The sequence below is a fragment of the Miscanthus floridulus genome, chromosome 1 (genome assembly GCF_019320115.1).
Source record: "Miscanthus floridulus cultivar M001 chromosome 1, ASM1932011v1, whole genome shotgun sequence".
Taxonomy (NCBI): Eukaryota; Viridiplantae; Streptophyta; class Magnoliopsida; order Poales; family Poaceae; genus Miscanthus; species Miscanthus floridulus.
The window spans coordinates 94,874,999-94,891,969 of NC_089580.1; the positions used below are offsets into that span (position 1 = coordinate 94,874,999).

General features: G+C 46.6%; 2 protein-coding genes and 1 long non-coding RNA gene across 4 annotated transcripts; all 3 read left to right on the forward strand.

Annotated features, from left to right (window-relative positions):
- Nucleotides 1-4,023: 4,023 nt before the first annotated feature.
- On the forward strand, nucleotides 4,024-11,028 carry LOC136489856 (uncharacterized). 2 transcript variants are annotated; one of them, XM_066486382.1, is made up of 6 exons: nucleotides 4,024-4,401; nucleotides 9,623-9,830; nucleotides 9,949-10,093; nucleotides 10,207-10,368; nucleotides 10,458-10,662; nucleotides 10,843-11,028. In XM_066486382.1, the coding sequence occupies exons 1-6, from the start codon at nucleotides 4,287-4,289 to the stop codon at nucleotides 10,890-10,892; spliced, it is 885 nt and encodes a 294-aa protein (XP_066342479.1). In that variant the 5' UTR covers nucleotides 4,024-4,286; the 3' UTR covers nucleotides 10,893-11,028. The 2 variants fall into 2 exon arrangements, with proteins under 2 accessions (XP_066342479.1, XP_066342484.1); XM_066486387.1 differs by lacking the exon at nucleotides 4,024-4,401 and adding an exon at nucleotides 9,282-9,511.
- A 2,155-nt stretch (nucleotides 11,029-13,183) lies between these two features.
- On the forward strand, nucleotides 13,184-13,686 carry LOC136489871 (small ribosomal subunit protein uS8z/uS8w-like). The gene is made up of 3 exons (XM_066486390.1): nucleotides 13,184-13,342; nucleotides 13,421-13,581; nucleotides 13,657-13,686. Exons 1-3 carry the CDS (start codon nucleotides 13,210-13,212, stop codon nucleotides 13,663-13,665), a joined length of 303 nt encoding a protein of 100 aa, XP_066342487.1. The 5' UTR covers nucleotides 13,184-13,209; the 3' UTR covers nucleotides 13,666-13,686.
- Nucleotides 13,687-15,413: 1,727 nt separating this feature from the next.
- LOC136489879 (uncharacterized) lies at nucleotides 15,414-16,549 on the forward strand. Its single transcript, XR_010767433.1, has 4 exons — nucleotides 15,414-15,540; nucleotides 15,970-16,169; nucleotides 16,238-16,360; nucleotides 16,458-16,549. It is a non-coding gene; the product is annotated as an uncharacterized lncRNA (long non-coding RNA).
- The last annotated feature ends 422 nt before the right edge of the window (nucleotides 16,550-16,971 follow it).

A 16,971-nucleotide genomic window follows, 5' to 3' on the forward strand; every position in this document is an offset into this window, starting at 1 on the left:
GGCATCCGGATGGTCGGTCCGGTTGAAGGTTATGGCGGATTCCGACCACCGGAGAAAGGCTGGCGTGGCCGGTCTGGCGGTATAGACCTCACGACGTGCGACCTTCTGGCGGCGCCTGGAGTCATAGGCCGTTGATCCTCCGAAGATCATGAGGGCACCGGTCAGCGTTGGGAAGGTGTCATCCTTCTCCTCCGTGTCATCAGTGGTGGGAACAGGCTCCTTCCCCTGCTCCCTCTTGTTAAGGCCCCTAGCCAAGTATTTGCGCATAAGGCCGCATTCCTTGTATAGATGCTTGGCCAGGAAGGCGTGGTTCAGGCATGGCCCCTCGAGCATTTTCTTGAAGTGGTTCGGAGTGCCCTCCACGGGCTTTCGGCCACCTTTGCGGTCGGCAGCGGCCATGAGCGAGTTGTCGCACTGTTGCTTCTTATTTTTTCCTTTGGCAGGACGGTTGGAGGCGCCTTCGCCGGTGTCCTCGTTCCACCTTGTCTTTCCGTCGGAGCAATCAAAGATGGCTCCGACCACCTCCTCTCTAGAGGCATGACTGGTGGTGATGTCCAGGAGTTCCTTGGTAGTCCGTGGGCCCCTACGTCCTAGCTTGTGGACCAGGGATTCGCAGGTCATCCCGGACAGAAAGGCTCCTATCATGTCGGCGTCGGCGACATTCGGGAGCTCGTTGCACTATCGAGAGAAGCGCTGGATGTACCCGCGGAGGGTTTCATCGGCCTTCTAGTGGTAGTTCTTGAGGTCCCATGGGTTTCTAGGGCATTTGTACGTGCCCTGGAAGTTGCCCACGAAGATCTCCATCAAATCCGCCCAACTCTGAATAGCATTGGACGGTAGGTGCTCCAGCCATGCTCGTGTCGAATCGACCAAGAACAGTGGGAGATTGCGAATAATGAAGTTGTCATCACTCGCACCACCGGCCTGACATGCAAGCCGATAGTCTTTGAGCCAAAGCTCGGGATTTGTTTCGCCAGAATATTTAGGAATGTTGGTAGGCGGTCGATACCTTAGGAGGAACGCAGCGTTAAGGATGTGTCGACCGAAGGCCTGAGGCCCTAGTAGGCCGGGGCTCGGGCTCCGGTCCTCGTTGCTATTGTAGCGTCCACCACATCGGGGATGGTAGCCGCGGCGTGCTGCTTCTCCATCGTCGCCGTGGGTGCGTCTCCGGGCGTCGATGATGCTGTGTACGTCGCGGTCACGGCCAAGGCGTTGATGCACTAGGATAGCGGAGGGCTGCCTACCGCCTGGTGGTGTTTGGTGGATGGATGCGTCCTTGGTGGGACGCACTGAGGGTGCGCGCTGGCTGGTGTCGGGTTCGCGTCGTCGGGACAACGAACTTTTCGCCTGCTGCGCCGCCGCCCGTTCGAGCAACGTGTGAATTTCTCGGCGGGCATGGCGATCCTCGGACGTCGCAGCCTCCAGAAGGCCATGCAGCAAGGCGGTTGCTGCGGCGATGTTCTGACTGGCTTGGGCGAAGTGAGGAAGGGCCCCATGGTCGGTGAGGATCCTTTGGTGTACGGTGCGGGCCATGGCGCACGCGCGCCCCCCGTCTTTGCGGCATTCAATCTCGCGATTGATGTCCGCGTACTCCCGGACGAGCCCTTGCCTGGCCTCATCGATCTCTTGCTGACGAGCCCTCAGCTGCTCCATCCTTAGGCGAGATGGGGCTGTCGTCTCATCCCCGGATCCACCATCAGGGTTGTTTGTGGGGGTGACCTCTTCCCCGAAGACACTTTTGATGTGACCCTTAGGGGTCTGCGTCATGAAGCATTCCCAGGAAGGGTGGTGGCTCCCCCTACTAGAATCCGAGCTGGAGAACGATCCTGGTTCCTCATTGAGGAGCCCATAGAGGGTCTCCGTATCCTGCTCAATCGCCCCCACGAACTCGATGTCCGTGGGTGATTGAACCATACGTAGTGCCAGAAGGCGGCCAACGGTTGCCGCAGCGTTGCGGAGACCGAACGGAAACGCTGTTGGGGCGCTCCGTACGGACCCTTCCGGACACAGGGTGGCATTGTGAGAGGCCTCCCTTGATGACGGGACTCCCAGCGAGTTGCCCGGCGGGCCCTCAAGCCTAAGACGGCTGAGGTTGATGGAAGGGGGAGATGGGGCGGCTGAGTGAGTCAGCGCCAGCTCTCCTCCTAGTGTGACGATGAAATCTAGGTCGCCAAAATGCATATGTGCGCCCGGGGCCCAGGTGATTGCGTGGGTGGCCATCCGAGGCCTGATTTGGAATGCGCAAGCCCCCTACCTAGCGCGCCAACTATCGGTGTTTCGTACAAGCACCGGCAAGTAAATTTATAGTAATGCGCGTTAGGCTCGGATGGTGCGCTAAAGGACACACGATTTATACTGGTTCGGGCCGAATGTCCCTACGTCCAGTTTGCTGCTGCTCGTGTTATTAGCACCGTGAACGGTCTATAGTAAGGGGTACAAACGATCGAGAGAGGGACTGGTCCCAAGTCTCTGATGGAAGGGTTGAAAGGAGGTCAAGAGCTTCGTAGCCGCTTGACTGTGTGTATGAGTGCGTGGTCCCATTTTTTGGTCCCGTTTATGGGAGAAGCGCATCCCCTTTTATAGATCAAGGGGCTGGCTTTACAAGGATGAGGGCTTTATTTAATCTTGTGGTTCACGTCTCCTCGGCCTGGTCCTTCATTCTGATGAGTGCTAAGGAAGATAAGTTCCTATAACACTGTCGATGGCCCTGTAGAGTGTCAGGTTGATTACAGAATGTTGTCCTGCTCAGGGTATGGGCTGTAGTACAGTGGTTTTGACTTATTAGCCTTTCCCAGCCTTGCTCCGCACGCCTTCTGGTTCTTGTGAGTCTTCGTCGGAGTGCCGAGGGATTGGGGTCCAGAGTAACGCCGAGGTCAAGGCCTTCTAACTTTGGGCCTGAGGGGTCGGGAAGCAGGCGCCGCTCCCTCGGGTCCATAGCGTGGTGATGGAATTCCCGTCGTTCATGGAGATAGCAAATCTTCTTCTGGAGTTGTAGCGGTTGTCGTATATCTTCGTCGGGTTCCGTGTCCCAGGGCTGAAGGCGGCGCCTACAATTCTACAGGGTGAGGAGCACGCACCTGTACAACCTTTTGGGCCCTACGGCGCCCGGAAGGGCCTAAAGCGCCCGCCCCGTCATCCCCTGGCAGTACTTTTCCTGCCAGGGCGCAGGGTATGGTTCTTGGAGCCACGGTTGACCCGAACGTCTTGTCTTGCCCTGTCTCTATCATCTTGAGGGAACAGGGAGAAGTGGTCAGGTAAGATGAATCCAATCTTTAGATATGGAGCAGGGTGAGGCTCGTTCCTTGCCGTCGGGCGAAGCGGAGACCAATCCCTATCTCCTGGGCGAGACCGACCCTGCCCCTCCGGGGTCGGGCGAGGCGGAATCTATCCCTCAGCCCTCGGACGAGACCGAGCCCGCCCTAAAGGCGTCGGGCGAGACAGAGACTAGCCCTGAGCCCTCGGGCGAGGCGGAGCCACCTCAAAGGCATCAGGCGAGTCGGAGTCTATCCCTCGGTCTTCGGACGAGATCGAGCCCGCCCAAAAGGCGTCGGGCGAGACGGAGACTAACCCTCGACCCTCGGGCGAGACCGAGCCCACCCCAAAGGCGTCGGGCGAGGTGGAACCAAACTCCTGTCGTTCCAGTAAGGGGTGAAGCAACGCTCTTATGTGTCCAGAAGTTTTTAACGTTCGGTGGTTATTGGTTCCACCTTCTGGGGTATCCCGGTATTAGGTCCCCGACACTATGATTTTCAATATAGGTTCCATGTAGCACTCTACTCTCTTAAATAATAGATCAGAGTGATTTGCAATTTTTTAGGCGCAACTTGTTGATTTGTGTTTTGTTTTGTACAGCATCACATCCACAATATTATGGGTCCACTTGGTAGATCTTCAACTCTGGTAAAAACAGCTCCAGAGTGAAATGTCTTTTTCTTTTTTTCCTTTTTTTTTCTTTCTATTCTCTCTCTACCTTATCCCTATTTCCCAACCGAAGGGGACCTTCGTCGCGGACGGCATCTTCTATTCTTCTCCACGCACGCTCCTTCGGCCTTTGACTTTCTCCGTTCCTTACGTCTGTGTCCCGAAGCCCGGCGTCGTTGAAGGCTCCAGGCTCTGCGCGCCGGAATCCAGCGGCCGCGTGGCCTGCAGACGGCCGCGCACGTCTGCGTCCCGAAGCCCGGCGTCGATGTAGGCAGAAGGCTCCAAGCTCTGCGCACCGGCATCCAGCGGCCGCGTGGCCCGCGGACGGTCGCGCACGTCTGCGTCCCGAAGCCCGGCATCGCTGTATGCAGAAGGCTCCAAGTTCTGCGCGCCGGCATCCAGCGGCTGCGTGGCCCCGGCAGTCTGCGGCCTCCACGCCCGCGCGTCCGTCCACGGCCAGTCAAGCGCTGTCGTCGCCTGGTAGATTATACTGAGCCCTGTCGATTTCGTTTCGGTAATCTTGTGGAAATCGATAACGGGTTGGTGAGTCCGATCCTTTTTAGGCTCCCTTTTCCCATTACTTTTACCGGAATTTGACGAAGGCGCGCGCACCAATTTTTTGTTGGACGAAAACTCTACGTATTTTTTAAGTAGTAACAGAAAAGATAGGATAATTCTATTCTCGTTTTCAATACCCAGTTTGATTCTTTTCCTAAAAAGACTATAAAGTCATCTATCTGGTGGTACCAAGCCTGCTCACGTGTCCGTATCATGTCCGATACGAAGTTCTTCACTTATCCGCGTCCGATCAGTGAGGAATCGAGCATATATCTAGTTTAGCTAAAGGAACAGGGTCATCCCTGTTTCTGCTTAGTTGAAGGGATTAGAGAGATGGGGTAAGAGATATTCTTTTCACATTATTAGTCCCCGTTAAATTTACTCATCCATCGATCCACGTGTCATTTTCTCTATACTATATTTTTCCTTCGATTCTTATCTCGTTCATGCCTAAGGAGTACATTCAAACCTTCTAGTTCTGCCGCCACTCAAAGTTGGAAGGAGTGCCACCAGCAGTTAGAAAGGGAGCTTGACCCCAACCACGCCCCCCACACCACATCGCTCGCCCTGCGGCGCATCTCCCATGTGATGTTGTGTCGACACGAGCACGGGCCTTGCTGTACGGCGTCATTAGACTATCTCCAATAGACATAAATAGGAGACCTTTTGGATGATATGGGTCGCATTGTGTAAAAGGGTCACACATCTGAAAGTTACTCTTTCCAACAGCCAACGCAATGAAAACAGTTGTGTGCTTTCCTCTTCTCTCTCCCTCCTGTGAAACAGTGTTTGGGTAGCAATCCAGAGGACCCTTATTTGGGTTCTGTGTCACTCCCCACCTAAAATGGGTTCTTCATTTGGCTACTCTGTTGGACCACGTTTTTGTCCGCTAAAGCAAGGTGGAGCAGGTATTTTGGGTTTGCGTTCGCTGATGCATAGGCTATTGGAGACAGTCTTAAGAGCGCAACCGTTGGGGCAAAGTTGGCCTGGCTACATTGCGCCGCCACGGGAGCACGGCCCTTGGGGCAGAGCCGGCAGGGTTGTGCTCTAGTGGGGAGTGACCACGATGGCGCAGGCTAGCTGGAGGTGCGAGCTACCAAGGGGGGGCACGGGTGTCCAACGTCGAGAGGAAGATAACGTCACTCAGTAGAAGAACACGAGGTAGAACAAGCGCCCACAAATAGAGGCCAACATTGTTGATAGGTGACAGTGCGGTTTGCTCAAATTTGAGATACTGCAGGAGACGACATTTGAGGGGTATCTTCCCTTCTGACAATCTATGTTTTGGAACCAAACACTAGAACAAAATGGGATAACCCATCTTGTCCTACTCCTAACCCCAACCAAACATATATAATCTAAGACACGGATCCATTCAGAAGAATGATGTGTTTGGTAGGTTTCAGATTCTAATAGAGATGTTTTAGGTCCAAATTCCTTTTAGAAAACATTTTTTTGATGAATTAGAGTCACTTCATGGAACCATTTGACTACCTCACGTCTAACTCCATATATGGTAAGTTCGATCCCAAAATAGGCACACGCAGGCACCTTTAAAGCCAGACTCTTAACTTACCAAAATAATTAAATAACCAAACAAGTAACTAGCACGTATCTCTAAACATGGTAGTAGGACATGCTTTGATATGGACCTGAATATTAAACAATTATTTGTGACCTGTAGCTGTCAATCCCATATACAAAGTATTCCGGGCAACAAGCGATAGGGTCTGATTGTTACTCGCATTAGTATTACATTTATTACAGGAGGTTATGCAGCATACTTGTTTACACCAGAATTTAGAAAAGATCTTGGAAGCCGTGGCATCAGCAGCATCGGCTCGAGCGTGACAGAGTCGGACTTTGCCAGAAAGGAAAGGAAATCGTGGAGTCCTAATTATGTAAAATTAAATTAATTTTCCTTTACTCAAGAATTGTAAGTCGTATTCCTTTAGAACTCTGTATTGGCCCAGGTTATAAATATAAACCCTGGCTATTGTATCACATTTTATCTCTCGATCAATACGTGCTTTTTTGGCTTCACGCCATCGCATTAGGATTAGAAGTAACGTAGTTTCTAGGCGAGTTCTTCGGTAGGCAGATCTGCATCAATTTCGATCTCCGATTTGCTTGTAAGTACTCCCTCTGTCTTGTAATATAGTGCATTCCAAACATTTTAAGACAATTTAATGGAATCCTCAAATGACGCATGTACCCATAGATTAATACCAGTTAAGGTGTTTCTCCTCAAATTATAGTTTCCTTTTTAATAAACTTCACCAAATCTAGGCGTTGACACTTGGAGAATACACTACATTTCAGTACAAATTTTAGAAGTCACAGTGCACTACATTTCAGGATGGATGGAGTACTATCATTATCGATTTGTATCTAATCTTGTAAGGCTGCATCGTTTGATCTCTTGCTAGATTTTATATCAGTCAAAGTTATCAATTTATCTATCACGTTTAGTAAGGCTGCATCTTATGATCTCTTGCTAGATTTAGTAGAATCACCAGTTATCCAACTAAGATTAAGATACATCACCATATCATATGAATCCGTCGTCTTACTATTCATCTCGCTTGTCTCTTTCTTGATGTCAGATTGTTTAATTGGCTGGTCGTTTCTTAATCCTGGTTTTATGTAGTGTGTTTTCAATATCTTGCTTTACTATAAATAGATCTACGTGGTGACGCTAGATTAGATCTTGTTAGTCGATGGATTTCTTTATAGGAAACAAAGTATTGTTTGCACATTACAATCTATCGGCTTTGTAGCCGATACCTTATGCTTTCATATTTAATCCTGTATCATGAGCTTATAACTTTATTTACATGGATATATACTGCTATCATCGGATCATCAGCCGATGGTGTTTGTTTAACTTGCTTTATTTTACCAGATTGCTACATATCGGCTCCATAGCCGATGACCTGCTGCACTCCGTCGGCTTCCTAGCCGATGGTCCCATAGAACCATCTGGATCACTAGCCAACATGTTCCAGCTTAAGCTACTGATTATTTGTTTCTCTTATCAATTACATGTCAAATTGACTAGCATGCCCTATTTTTCGAAATCAGGACTTGCACTGGAGTGAAGCAAATCTCCTAGACTTATCCCTGCGCAATAACCAAATTTCTGCGTCGACAATACCCTAAACCTGGACAAGGCAATGCAATTTAGTTTTGTTTGGTTTGCCTGGATAGAAAGCTGTACAGTGCTATGTGTGTGGTTGGTTTTCTACGTAAATGGCTAGAGTGTATCTTGAGCTGCAGAGCGGGTGCAGGAGGAAGGGTGCATAGCTTGGCCAAATAGTGGAATGCAGGCTGGGCTTGCTTTGAGGATAGTGCTAGCTGCATATGAGCATATGCAAGTAACCAAACAGGGAGAAACTGCCCCGTGGAGGCCTGGATAAGGGGTTATAGAGGCAACCAAACATACCCATATGGCCATATTACTTCCATGCATTCAGTCCGACTTATCAAATAGATTATCCTTTGACAAAAGTATTATTGGAGCTTATCATTATTTTCTCTCTCAAAATTCTCTTCTTGCTTCTTCATGGCGTCGACATTAGCAACTTCAGCTTTGCAGACATTCTTCTTTTTCTTGTCTCTGTCAATTAATTCCTTTGAAAATAAGCTTAGTCTCCAAGGTTGCTATATTAGATAGCACCCCTTCTTCACCTTGCTTTTATTTGAATCAAATAAAATGAACCAAACTTGTGGGGGTTCGCTTGGGTTAGCACAGAGATTAAACTAACAGAGTAGGGAGAATAAATTTTAGAGTAAATGACTGTTAATTCATCACCGTACACTGTGTCACCTGCCATGTATTTATAGAGCTTACCCAGGGGCAAGACAATATTACAAGTTGCCCTTGCCAGTCTAGACACCAGCTTACAGGGATACAGGGGCACTTTAGTCGATCATTTGACTCTCTCGATCCAACTACTCCTTTGACGGCGTGAAGAGCTCCATCTTTAGGGGTCGCCGAATTCCGTCACCGACCCGACGAGGGTTCTCTCCTATCCGAAGAGCCTCGCTGGTGCTCCTGGATCTGCAAAGACATTTCAGGGTTAAAATTACCTTCGTCGGAAGTGTCGGCGTAGCGTCCTTCGCCGAGAGTGCCGCTGGGCTGGGCAGCGAAGGTACCAAGGGTCGTCCTGCCTATGGACGATTGTTAGGACCAGGTGGTGTAGCGAGGGAGTCCCCCAACTAAACTGAATAATTTGAGTTGCCATTGGTTCGTTAGCGCCGGCCCTGTTGCCCCCAATTCGTAGTCAAAGACGTGTAAATTAAGCGTTAAAAAGTACGAGGGACGTGTGTTCGCCTTCAAATATCAAAATTTCTCGAATTGAAATGGAAAATAATATTACGGTGTAAGAGCGATTCAGCGAAGCCTATAAATTTGATGCAGGTGGGCAAGTGACGAGGGCAAATTTCTAATTTTCTCAACCTGTGGCGGCATAGGGAAACCACGGGAAGCCCTACTTTGTGGCCGGGGTACGCGTCTCTTGTTCGCTTGCATCCGGTCCCGGCATCCGGCGACTGAGCACGTCTGCTCGCCACCTCACCCCCTCGCCGCTCCATCCGGCATGATGGACTTCGGTTTGTACTTGTGGCTAGATTGCATGGAGGATAGCGTTGACGACGTGGCTGAAATACCACCATCGCGTATAATCAATTACACAGGCCCCAATTTCATTTTCTTCTCCCTAGGATTTGGGATGTATAGATCCAACAGTTGTAATTCAACTTCCTACGTTTTTTTTTTTTTTTTTTTTTTTTTTTTTTTTTTTTTTTGCGACGACGGTTGTTTTGTGTTTCGTGATTCAGCGAAGCCATGGAAGAGATCGTGAAACAATTTGCCAACAGGGATATTTTGTTAAACCAATTTGCCCCCGATACTGCATTTCCCCTTCTACTTTTTTCCGCCTCTCTTCCTAGTTTGGAGGGGGTTTTCTCCCCCTTTTCTATGCAACTATAGTTTGGATTGGAGGGTTCTTATTATTTTCCCTGCAGTAGAGTATGTTAGAGGGTTCTTATTATTTTTTCCCTGCAGTACAGTTTTTCGATTCGCTTGCCATTGTAAATTGTAATTAGGTCTGACTAACATCTCTCTTCATTGTTCCTCAAGGTATACTTGAGAAGGCGTGGGGATGGCAGAGGCTGTTTCCGTACAAGTGCCATATGAAGTGGCCTGTCTATAAGAAATACCTCAAGGACTATCATGAAAGGAATAATCTTGATGAAGTTGCTGCTCTTATTCTGGACAACAAACCCGATTGCTACATACAGGGCATTGCTTCTGATCTTAAGGTCCTGCGCGTGCTGCAGCAGACCTGGTAAGGTCCTTCAGCTTCTGCAAAACCGAACTGTGGCTTGTCTTAGTCTTTTTCTGGGTCCAGTAGCTGTTGCTAATTAACTTAACTGCGCCCTTGCTAAACAATCAATTCTTTTTAGTGTGCTAGGAGTGAAAAAAAAGCTCCAAAGATGCTCAAGAGCTCTCACTGGTAAGGACATGGACCTGAGTCGTGCTATCTTAGAGCATGCAAAGCACGTCATGCAATCGGAAGATGAATCTTTTGCTGCTGCAGCTTGTTTTGTGGTATGTGCCTTAGAGACGAGGCCAATTTGTGGCCTCCTAAATTTCAAGTAATTGTTTAGTTGAGGTCTGCTAACCTTTTTCACCAAATGCAAACGATGGTTTCAACTTTCAAGTGTATCATGAAGGAAGCTGAGTTGATGTTCGAGTTGCTTCGATGTCAGTTTGACACTACCGAGCTTGTCAGCTTGAGCAATCAGATCCGGAGATCTGTCTGGAATCTTATGCGGTACCAAGTGGATGAATCTACAATGGTCCCTGCTGCTGCTGCCATGGTGGTATGTGCCTGCTCCTTCCAAACATTCCGCGACTTGGTTAATATTTGTGTTCTACTCTTTTGATGCTTGTACAAAATGATCTGTTGTAGGGTATCGCAAAGGAGGCTAAGATGGTGCGTTACCTGCTGACTCGACAGGATGTTGACTATGACCTAGAAAATGTAGTGTGTGATTATATACGACAAGGTGCAGCTGCAGTTTTAACCAAGCTTATTGAAGAATTTGCTCATGATACTGCTGGTAATGTTGGTGTGCTTGGAACTCCTACTACTCATAAATCAGAGGATCCAAAAGGTGTTGTCTGAAACTGAACACTTTCTTTTTCTTCATGCTAAATTTCTGATAACTGTTGCCTCAAATAAGTAGCATTTGATGTGAGAAAGAAGACTTCACTAGCCCCTGGATATTTTATCTCCTAGACTAGATTTCTTTATGTGGAAGCGCTCACCCATATGCATTTGTTTTTGGTTGTAGTTTCAGCCAGGAAGGATATGAAGCCTGCAGAAGAGCCTTTGCAGACTTAAAACATTATGAAGGTCGTGGAGAAGCATGTGAGAATGTTTTAATGTTGAAGGGTCTTGCATACTGCATAATGTCATATGTTTTTGAAATGGACAAAGTTACAAAACGATCCATATATTGGCAAACCTGAGCATCCTAAAGTCATACCCTTTTTATTCGTGTTTGATCGCCTTACACTTTTTTAGCTGACCATGCAATCTTTCCTTTAGTTCTCTTTCCATGCATGATCATAAGAGTGCAAAGTTATAGATGTCTTCAATGTTCAAAAAGGCGGTACTAGGCGCTCGCCCAGGCACGCTTCAGCGCTGGGTGGAGGAGTAACGCCTCGCCTAGGGGATAAGCGGAGAACAGGCACCATGCCACCAGATCCAGAGCAGCGCCGCCCGAGGGAGGGAGCTGCGCCGCCGGATCCATTGCCGGGCCGCTTCCTCCGGGCCTCCCTCCTCCCAATCCAGTCAGATGCGCATCCGTTTGAAGAAGAGGGGAAGGGAGCAGAAAGGAAAGGCAGGCCTTGGGTCGTGATGGCGTGGGGAGCGCGCGAGGCGAAGCTGCGGCAACGCACGAAGGCTGAGCCTACGGCCTGCCTGCCTGCAGCCGGCCTCCACAGAGAGAGAGGTCACGGGAAAGAAGGGAGAAGGTCACGGGAAAGAAGACGCACTGCTGGGGCTGCAGATGGGATGTGGATAAGACAGAGCGATTTTGCATCTTGCCCCTCCACTTTGTAAAAATTTCTGCAAATTTTCTTGCTTTGATTTCCTTTACTGATTTCTTACATTCTAGTCCCTAGAACTTCTATTTTTTCACAGGATACCACTTCTATTGCTGTAGGAACTTCTATTTATTCAGCATTTTAGCTACTACATTTATATATTTATTCAACTATACATGCTGAATGCAAATTTAGCAAAACGCCTAGAAAAACGCCTTGAAACACCTAGGCTAGCCTAGACTCGCTTAGGCTCTAGACCATGGGTCATCGCCTAGAAACCGCCTAACGCCTTCTTGAACATTCACTACTGGAAACTCGAATATTTCTATGGGTGACGAATTTTTCTGTGCGTTTTTTTCGGTACGCACAGAAAAATTACGATTATTCTGTCGGTGTCAAAATATCGCGACAGAAAAATACGAAAACCCACAGAATAATTATAACATTTTTTTGTGCGTGACAATAGACACACGGAAAAATAAAAACTCACAAAAAAATACAATTTATTATGTCGGTTTTTAAAAAACGCACAGAAAAAATTCACGCACAGGAAAATATATACACGCATAACCCTAACCCCGCCGCCGCCGCCCCCAAACATCCTCGCACGCACGCACTCGCGCTCCCGCTCCCTCTCCCTGCCCCTGCTCCCTCTCACTGCCTCCCGACGGCGGCCGGCCCCGGCCCCTTCCCTCCTCTCCTCCCGTCGGCGGCCAGCCCTTCCCCTCCTTGCCCCGTGCCGCTCCGGATCCGCCGCGCTACCCCGGATCCGCCGCGTCCTCTCCTCTCGCCGTCGGCCGGCCTCGGCCCCTGCCCTCCTTGCCCCGCGCCGCCCCGGATACGCTGCCTTCTCTCCTCCCGCCGGCGGCCGGCCCCTCCCCTCCTCTCCTCCGGACTCTCTGGGTCTCCCGACGTCGACTCATCCTCGGCTTCTCTCCAAGTCCTCAATCCATCCTCCGGCTGCCCCCTCCCCGCGGCGAAACCCTAGCCCGTTGCCTCGCCGCCGATGCACATTTAGGTATTTTACTGTGTTGTGGAAGATGCACATTTAGGTATTTTACTTTGTTGTGGAAGATCTCGAAGTAGGCTGTGATTGCTGGTTGTGCATATTCGGTTTCCATCCTTCCTGTAGGTCTGAAATAAATTCGGTCAACTGTTGCCAGCAAACCGAGATGTTAGTTTGTTATTAGTGAATAAGTACATCAGTCTGCAGGTGTTTGGTGCTGAGAGATCCCTCACTTTTTGGGTCTCCAGTTGGCAGCAATTTGGGTCTACATACCCTTTTGTTATCTTTCTTCTGAGTATCAACTTTCAATGATATGGATAATGTGGTTAAGCTTGTTGTTACCTCCTTTAGCAATGCATTTATTGACATGATTTCAATATAGCACTAGATGTTTTTTTTGGGGGGGGGGGGGGGGGGGGGGGGGGGGGGGGGTGATGAAGGTTTGTACTGAATAAGCAAACCTTTGCATCATTTTGCATTGATATAGCGACATGGTTACTTGTACCTTTGGTTGTGTTACATAGATGTAAATGGCTGTTTCCTATGCTATTGTGTCTGTCATGGGACCCTTACAACTCTATCTCTTTCTTCTGGTAAGGTCAGCATGGTGAGGGTCAGTGTGCTCAATGATGCGCTCAAGTCCATGTACAATGCTGAGAAGAGGGGGAAAAGGCAGGTTATGATCAGGCCATCATCCAAGGTGATCATCAAGTTCTTGACAGTCATGCAGCGTCATGGTTAGTTCTCAAATCTTATGCCCCATTTCAATTGCTCCGTTCTGAGGACATGTCCCTGATTAGTGTTACATTATGTAGGCTACATTGGTGAGTTCGAATATGTGGATGACCACCGTGCTGGGAAGATTGTGGTGGAACTGAATGGAAGACTAAACAAATGTGGTGTTATTAGCCCTCGCTTTGATGTTGGCGTAAAGGAGATCGAAGAATGGACTGCGAGGCTGCTCCCATCTCGTCAGGTTAGTCCAGTCCGTTGTATATAACACTTGTAGCATTATTTTCCTTTTACAAACCCATTTTAATCTTTTTGGCAGGTAGCATGAAGGATAAAGCAGTTTATGATGCATAATCCCATATGCAATCATGCTTGCAGCACAAGATATTGTCAGAGATGAAAGGTACTAAGCTGTTTTCACTGTGCTAAAGCACAGTTGTTTCTAAGTTTATTGATGGATTAAATTTACTTTGACATTGCTGAAGCTGCTGGTTGTGGAGTATGCAAATCAAGACCCGAGTTACAAAACTGATTTTTATTGTACAATTCTCTTAGTATGCACTATCATCATTCAAGTTATATCATGGTATGCAGAGATAGCACCTGCCTTGATGTTAGTCCTTATTTTTTTTTGTATGCCATTGTTGATAAAAAAAACAGACATGTTGGCACAAGCAGCAGTCTGACCACTAAAATGTTTGTACTTATTTCAGTTTGTGGGTTGGTGATTCCAGTGCCTTTAAGTGCCAGTAAGGATAAGACCTGTGAATTTATATGATGACTAGCAGTAGTAACATTTGTATATTTAGTAAAAAGTTAATATTTTTATGTCATGTCTGGTTGTGTTAGAATTAAATTAAAAAGAGATCTAGTGAGATTGATACGTGGTTCGTAGTAGAATTGAAAATACAGTTGCGTATATGTTGCTTGCGTCTAAAAATTCAGACCATTACATTGATCTAGTTGGTGTAATTCAATTTTTGGACAAATGAATTATACGTTTATGACTGCTGTTATCTCTTTCTATTGGTTGTATGTCTTTCTCTAAAATAAAATGGTCTATATGCTTCTACATTGTTTCAGATGGGAAAACTGAGGTGACACATTCAAAAATATTTCAGCTTTAGGAGACTAAAATTGGGGGTGCATCCTACAGCTTGGAGATGCTATGAAAACAGTATCTTGAATATCTTGCATATATCAATCTAATCAATCATTTTGATATGTGATATTTGCGGAGTTGAGATGATATGGAACCCCAGTCTCGTGCCGCGCTGCTCTCCCCTTCCCTAACTATGCCTTGTGACTTTTTTTTGTTTTGTACTACTCTTGAGTGGCTTTGATGAATCAAGTTTCCATTAGAGAACTTCTGCACTTTAGCACCTTATGAGCTGGTACTTGGGATATTTTGTTCTGTTTGCTGCTTAACTAGGATGGCTTGTACCAGTACAACTGTACAAGTAACTAGTTTTGTGGCCAGTTCAATTCCCATTAGAGAGAGAGAATTAAATTAAGCTCTAGGTGAAGTTAAGTTGCAGTTGTCATGCTGATAATGGGTAAATCTGGGCCATTTCTCGAGTTCTTTTGCTCTTGATAATAGGTAAATTTCTGAAGATGGTCACTGTCTTATGGTATTTCTTCTGTGAAATTTTGGTAATTATATACTTTCAAATGTGAAATTTCTGGAGATGGTCACTGCCTGCCTGTCATTTCTTTTGCACTTGTAGATTTGTAAGTTCTTCCTGTCTCTTGCAGCTGTACCGCTTTGTGAAGGCTAGAAGTAATTATGGGCAGCATTTGTATTATGAAAACTTGAGTATGTGTAAGAACTAAGAAGCTTGTATGCTATGGCCACTGCTTTAGGCTCTTACCATAGTCCCAACACTGCACGATTTAATACTAACTTTGTTTGCTTGACTGGACCGAGCTGGAACTTTTGTCTTCTTCCATTTGTAAGTGCTTGGCTGCTCCTCCCATTGGCAGCTACCATCTACCTTCTTTTTGCCCCTGGCATTTCCCCACGTGTCCTGATCTAGATTCAAACTCTTCCTGTCTCTTAGCAGGGAGCCCTCATCCTGCAGTTCCTCGATGAGGAGAAGTTCAAGGAGACGGTGCACAAGTGAGTACTCGCCATGATCATGAATGGGGTTTTTGGAGCCTTGCTTTGCTGGGTGAGCTTGGATTTCTGATGCTTTTTGCGGAGGTGAGTGATATGTGAAGGGTGTCAGTAGGTCCTGTGTATAATTATCAAAATTTAATTCAATTACATTTATGATTTCAACTCCTTGATTCCTATATTATGATCTTAAAGAATAGTTCATAAAAAATGTGCCCATGAAAGCGCTTTATCTTAGTTATGCTAATATGCTAGACAGTTTTAAGTTGAAGATCAAGTCAATAATATTTTCACTATATATGCTGTGTGTGGACAGGGGATTAATTTTAGTTCTATCTTCATGCATTTGTTGGGTGGGTCATGACTTGTTCGTGTCTTATGTGTTCCCCATGGGTAGCATTTTCTTTTGGAATTGATAGATCCATAGCCTTTTGCATACTCTTCTCATGGAGCATGAGTCCTTTTCTGAATGACGATCTCTAGCTCTCTTTGCTAATTGGTCTTTTCTGTATGTAGTAATTGGCTAATTGCCTATATAATTTTCTCATGACATTGTTGATCAACTGAAGATGGTGGTTTTCGGGTTTGGTCATGTCTATCACAACCTTCAAAATTGGCTAACTAAAACATTGATCCATGCATTTCTTGATCCTACCAAATCACTGACACAACATTACGGTGCTGTTCAAGGGATATCTGCATTGGGGCCCAGCACGGTAGATCCCATTTGAAACTCATTTTTTTATTAGTTATGCACTGGCTGATTGTTTTTTCTGCTTACCAGATTAGACTTCTTCTTTTGCCCAACCTTGTGACATATATGCAACTTCTGGAGCCAGAACTGCAGCTTGAGAAGCAAAAAAAATGAGATGAAAAGGAAGCTTGGCGTGTTTATGGTGCCTTGCTGGTCAGTTTAGAGTCCTCAGGCAATATAATGTTTACTGTATTTTGGTTCAGCAACTAATACCAAGCTAAGTTTCTTACCAGTGGAATGCATTTTTTAGTGTGCTGAAGGCAAATGCTTGTATGATCGGTTGAAATTATTTCCTGGTTTGCTTTCTCCATCGAAGCGACCTCTTTTACGGAGCAACAAAAGGGTCTTAACCAACAACCCAAGTAAATGTTGAATATAAGCACACTACGCTACTCTTGGTTTATTTAGTCCTTTTAAGTTTATCTTCAGTTGTATTATAATTCTTGTGATTAGCTATGATGATAGTTAACTTTTTTCTTTAAATTATGCTTGCATTTTGTTATTTTTGTTGTTGTCCTGTGCATACCATATTTGATTTGTGTTTATTCTTATGAATTGGCACTCCTATTATGTTTTAGGGGCTTGGTATGCTCTAATTTGTTAAATAGATTGTAACTTTTCTTCTTGTAAATGATTTATTATCACATAAGAAAGTAAAGAAGTGTTTGTAATGTCTTATGCCCATTCAAAAGAAAATCAGTCTCTTAGTATAATTTCTTCTTGGTTGTCTTCAAAATTCTTTGATCTCAGTTTGCACTTGCTAT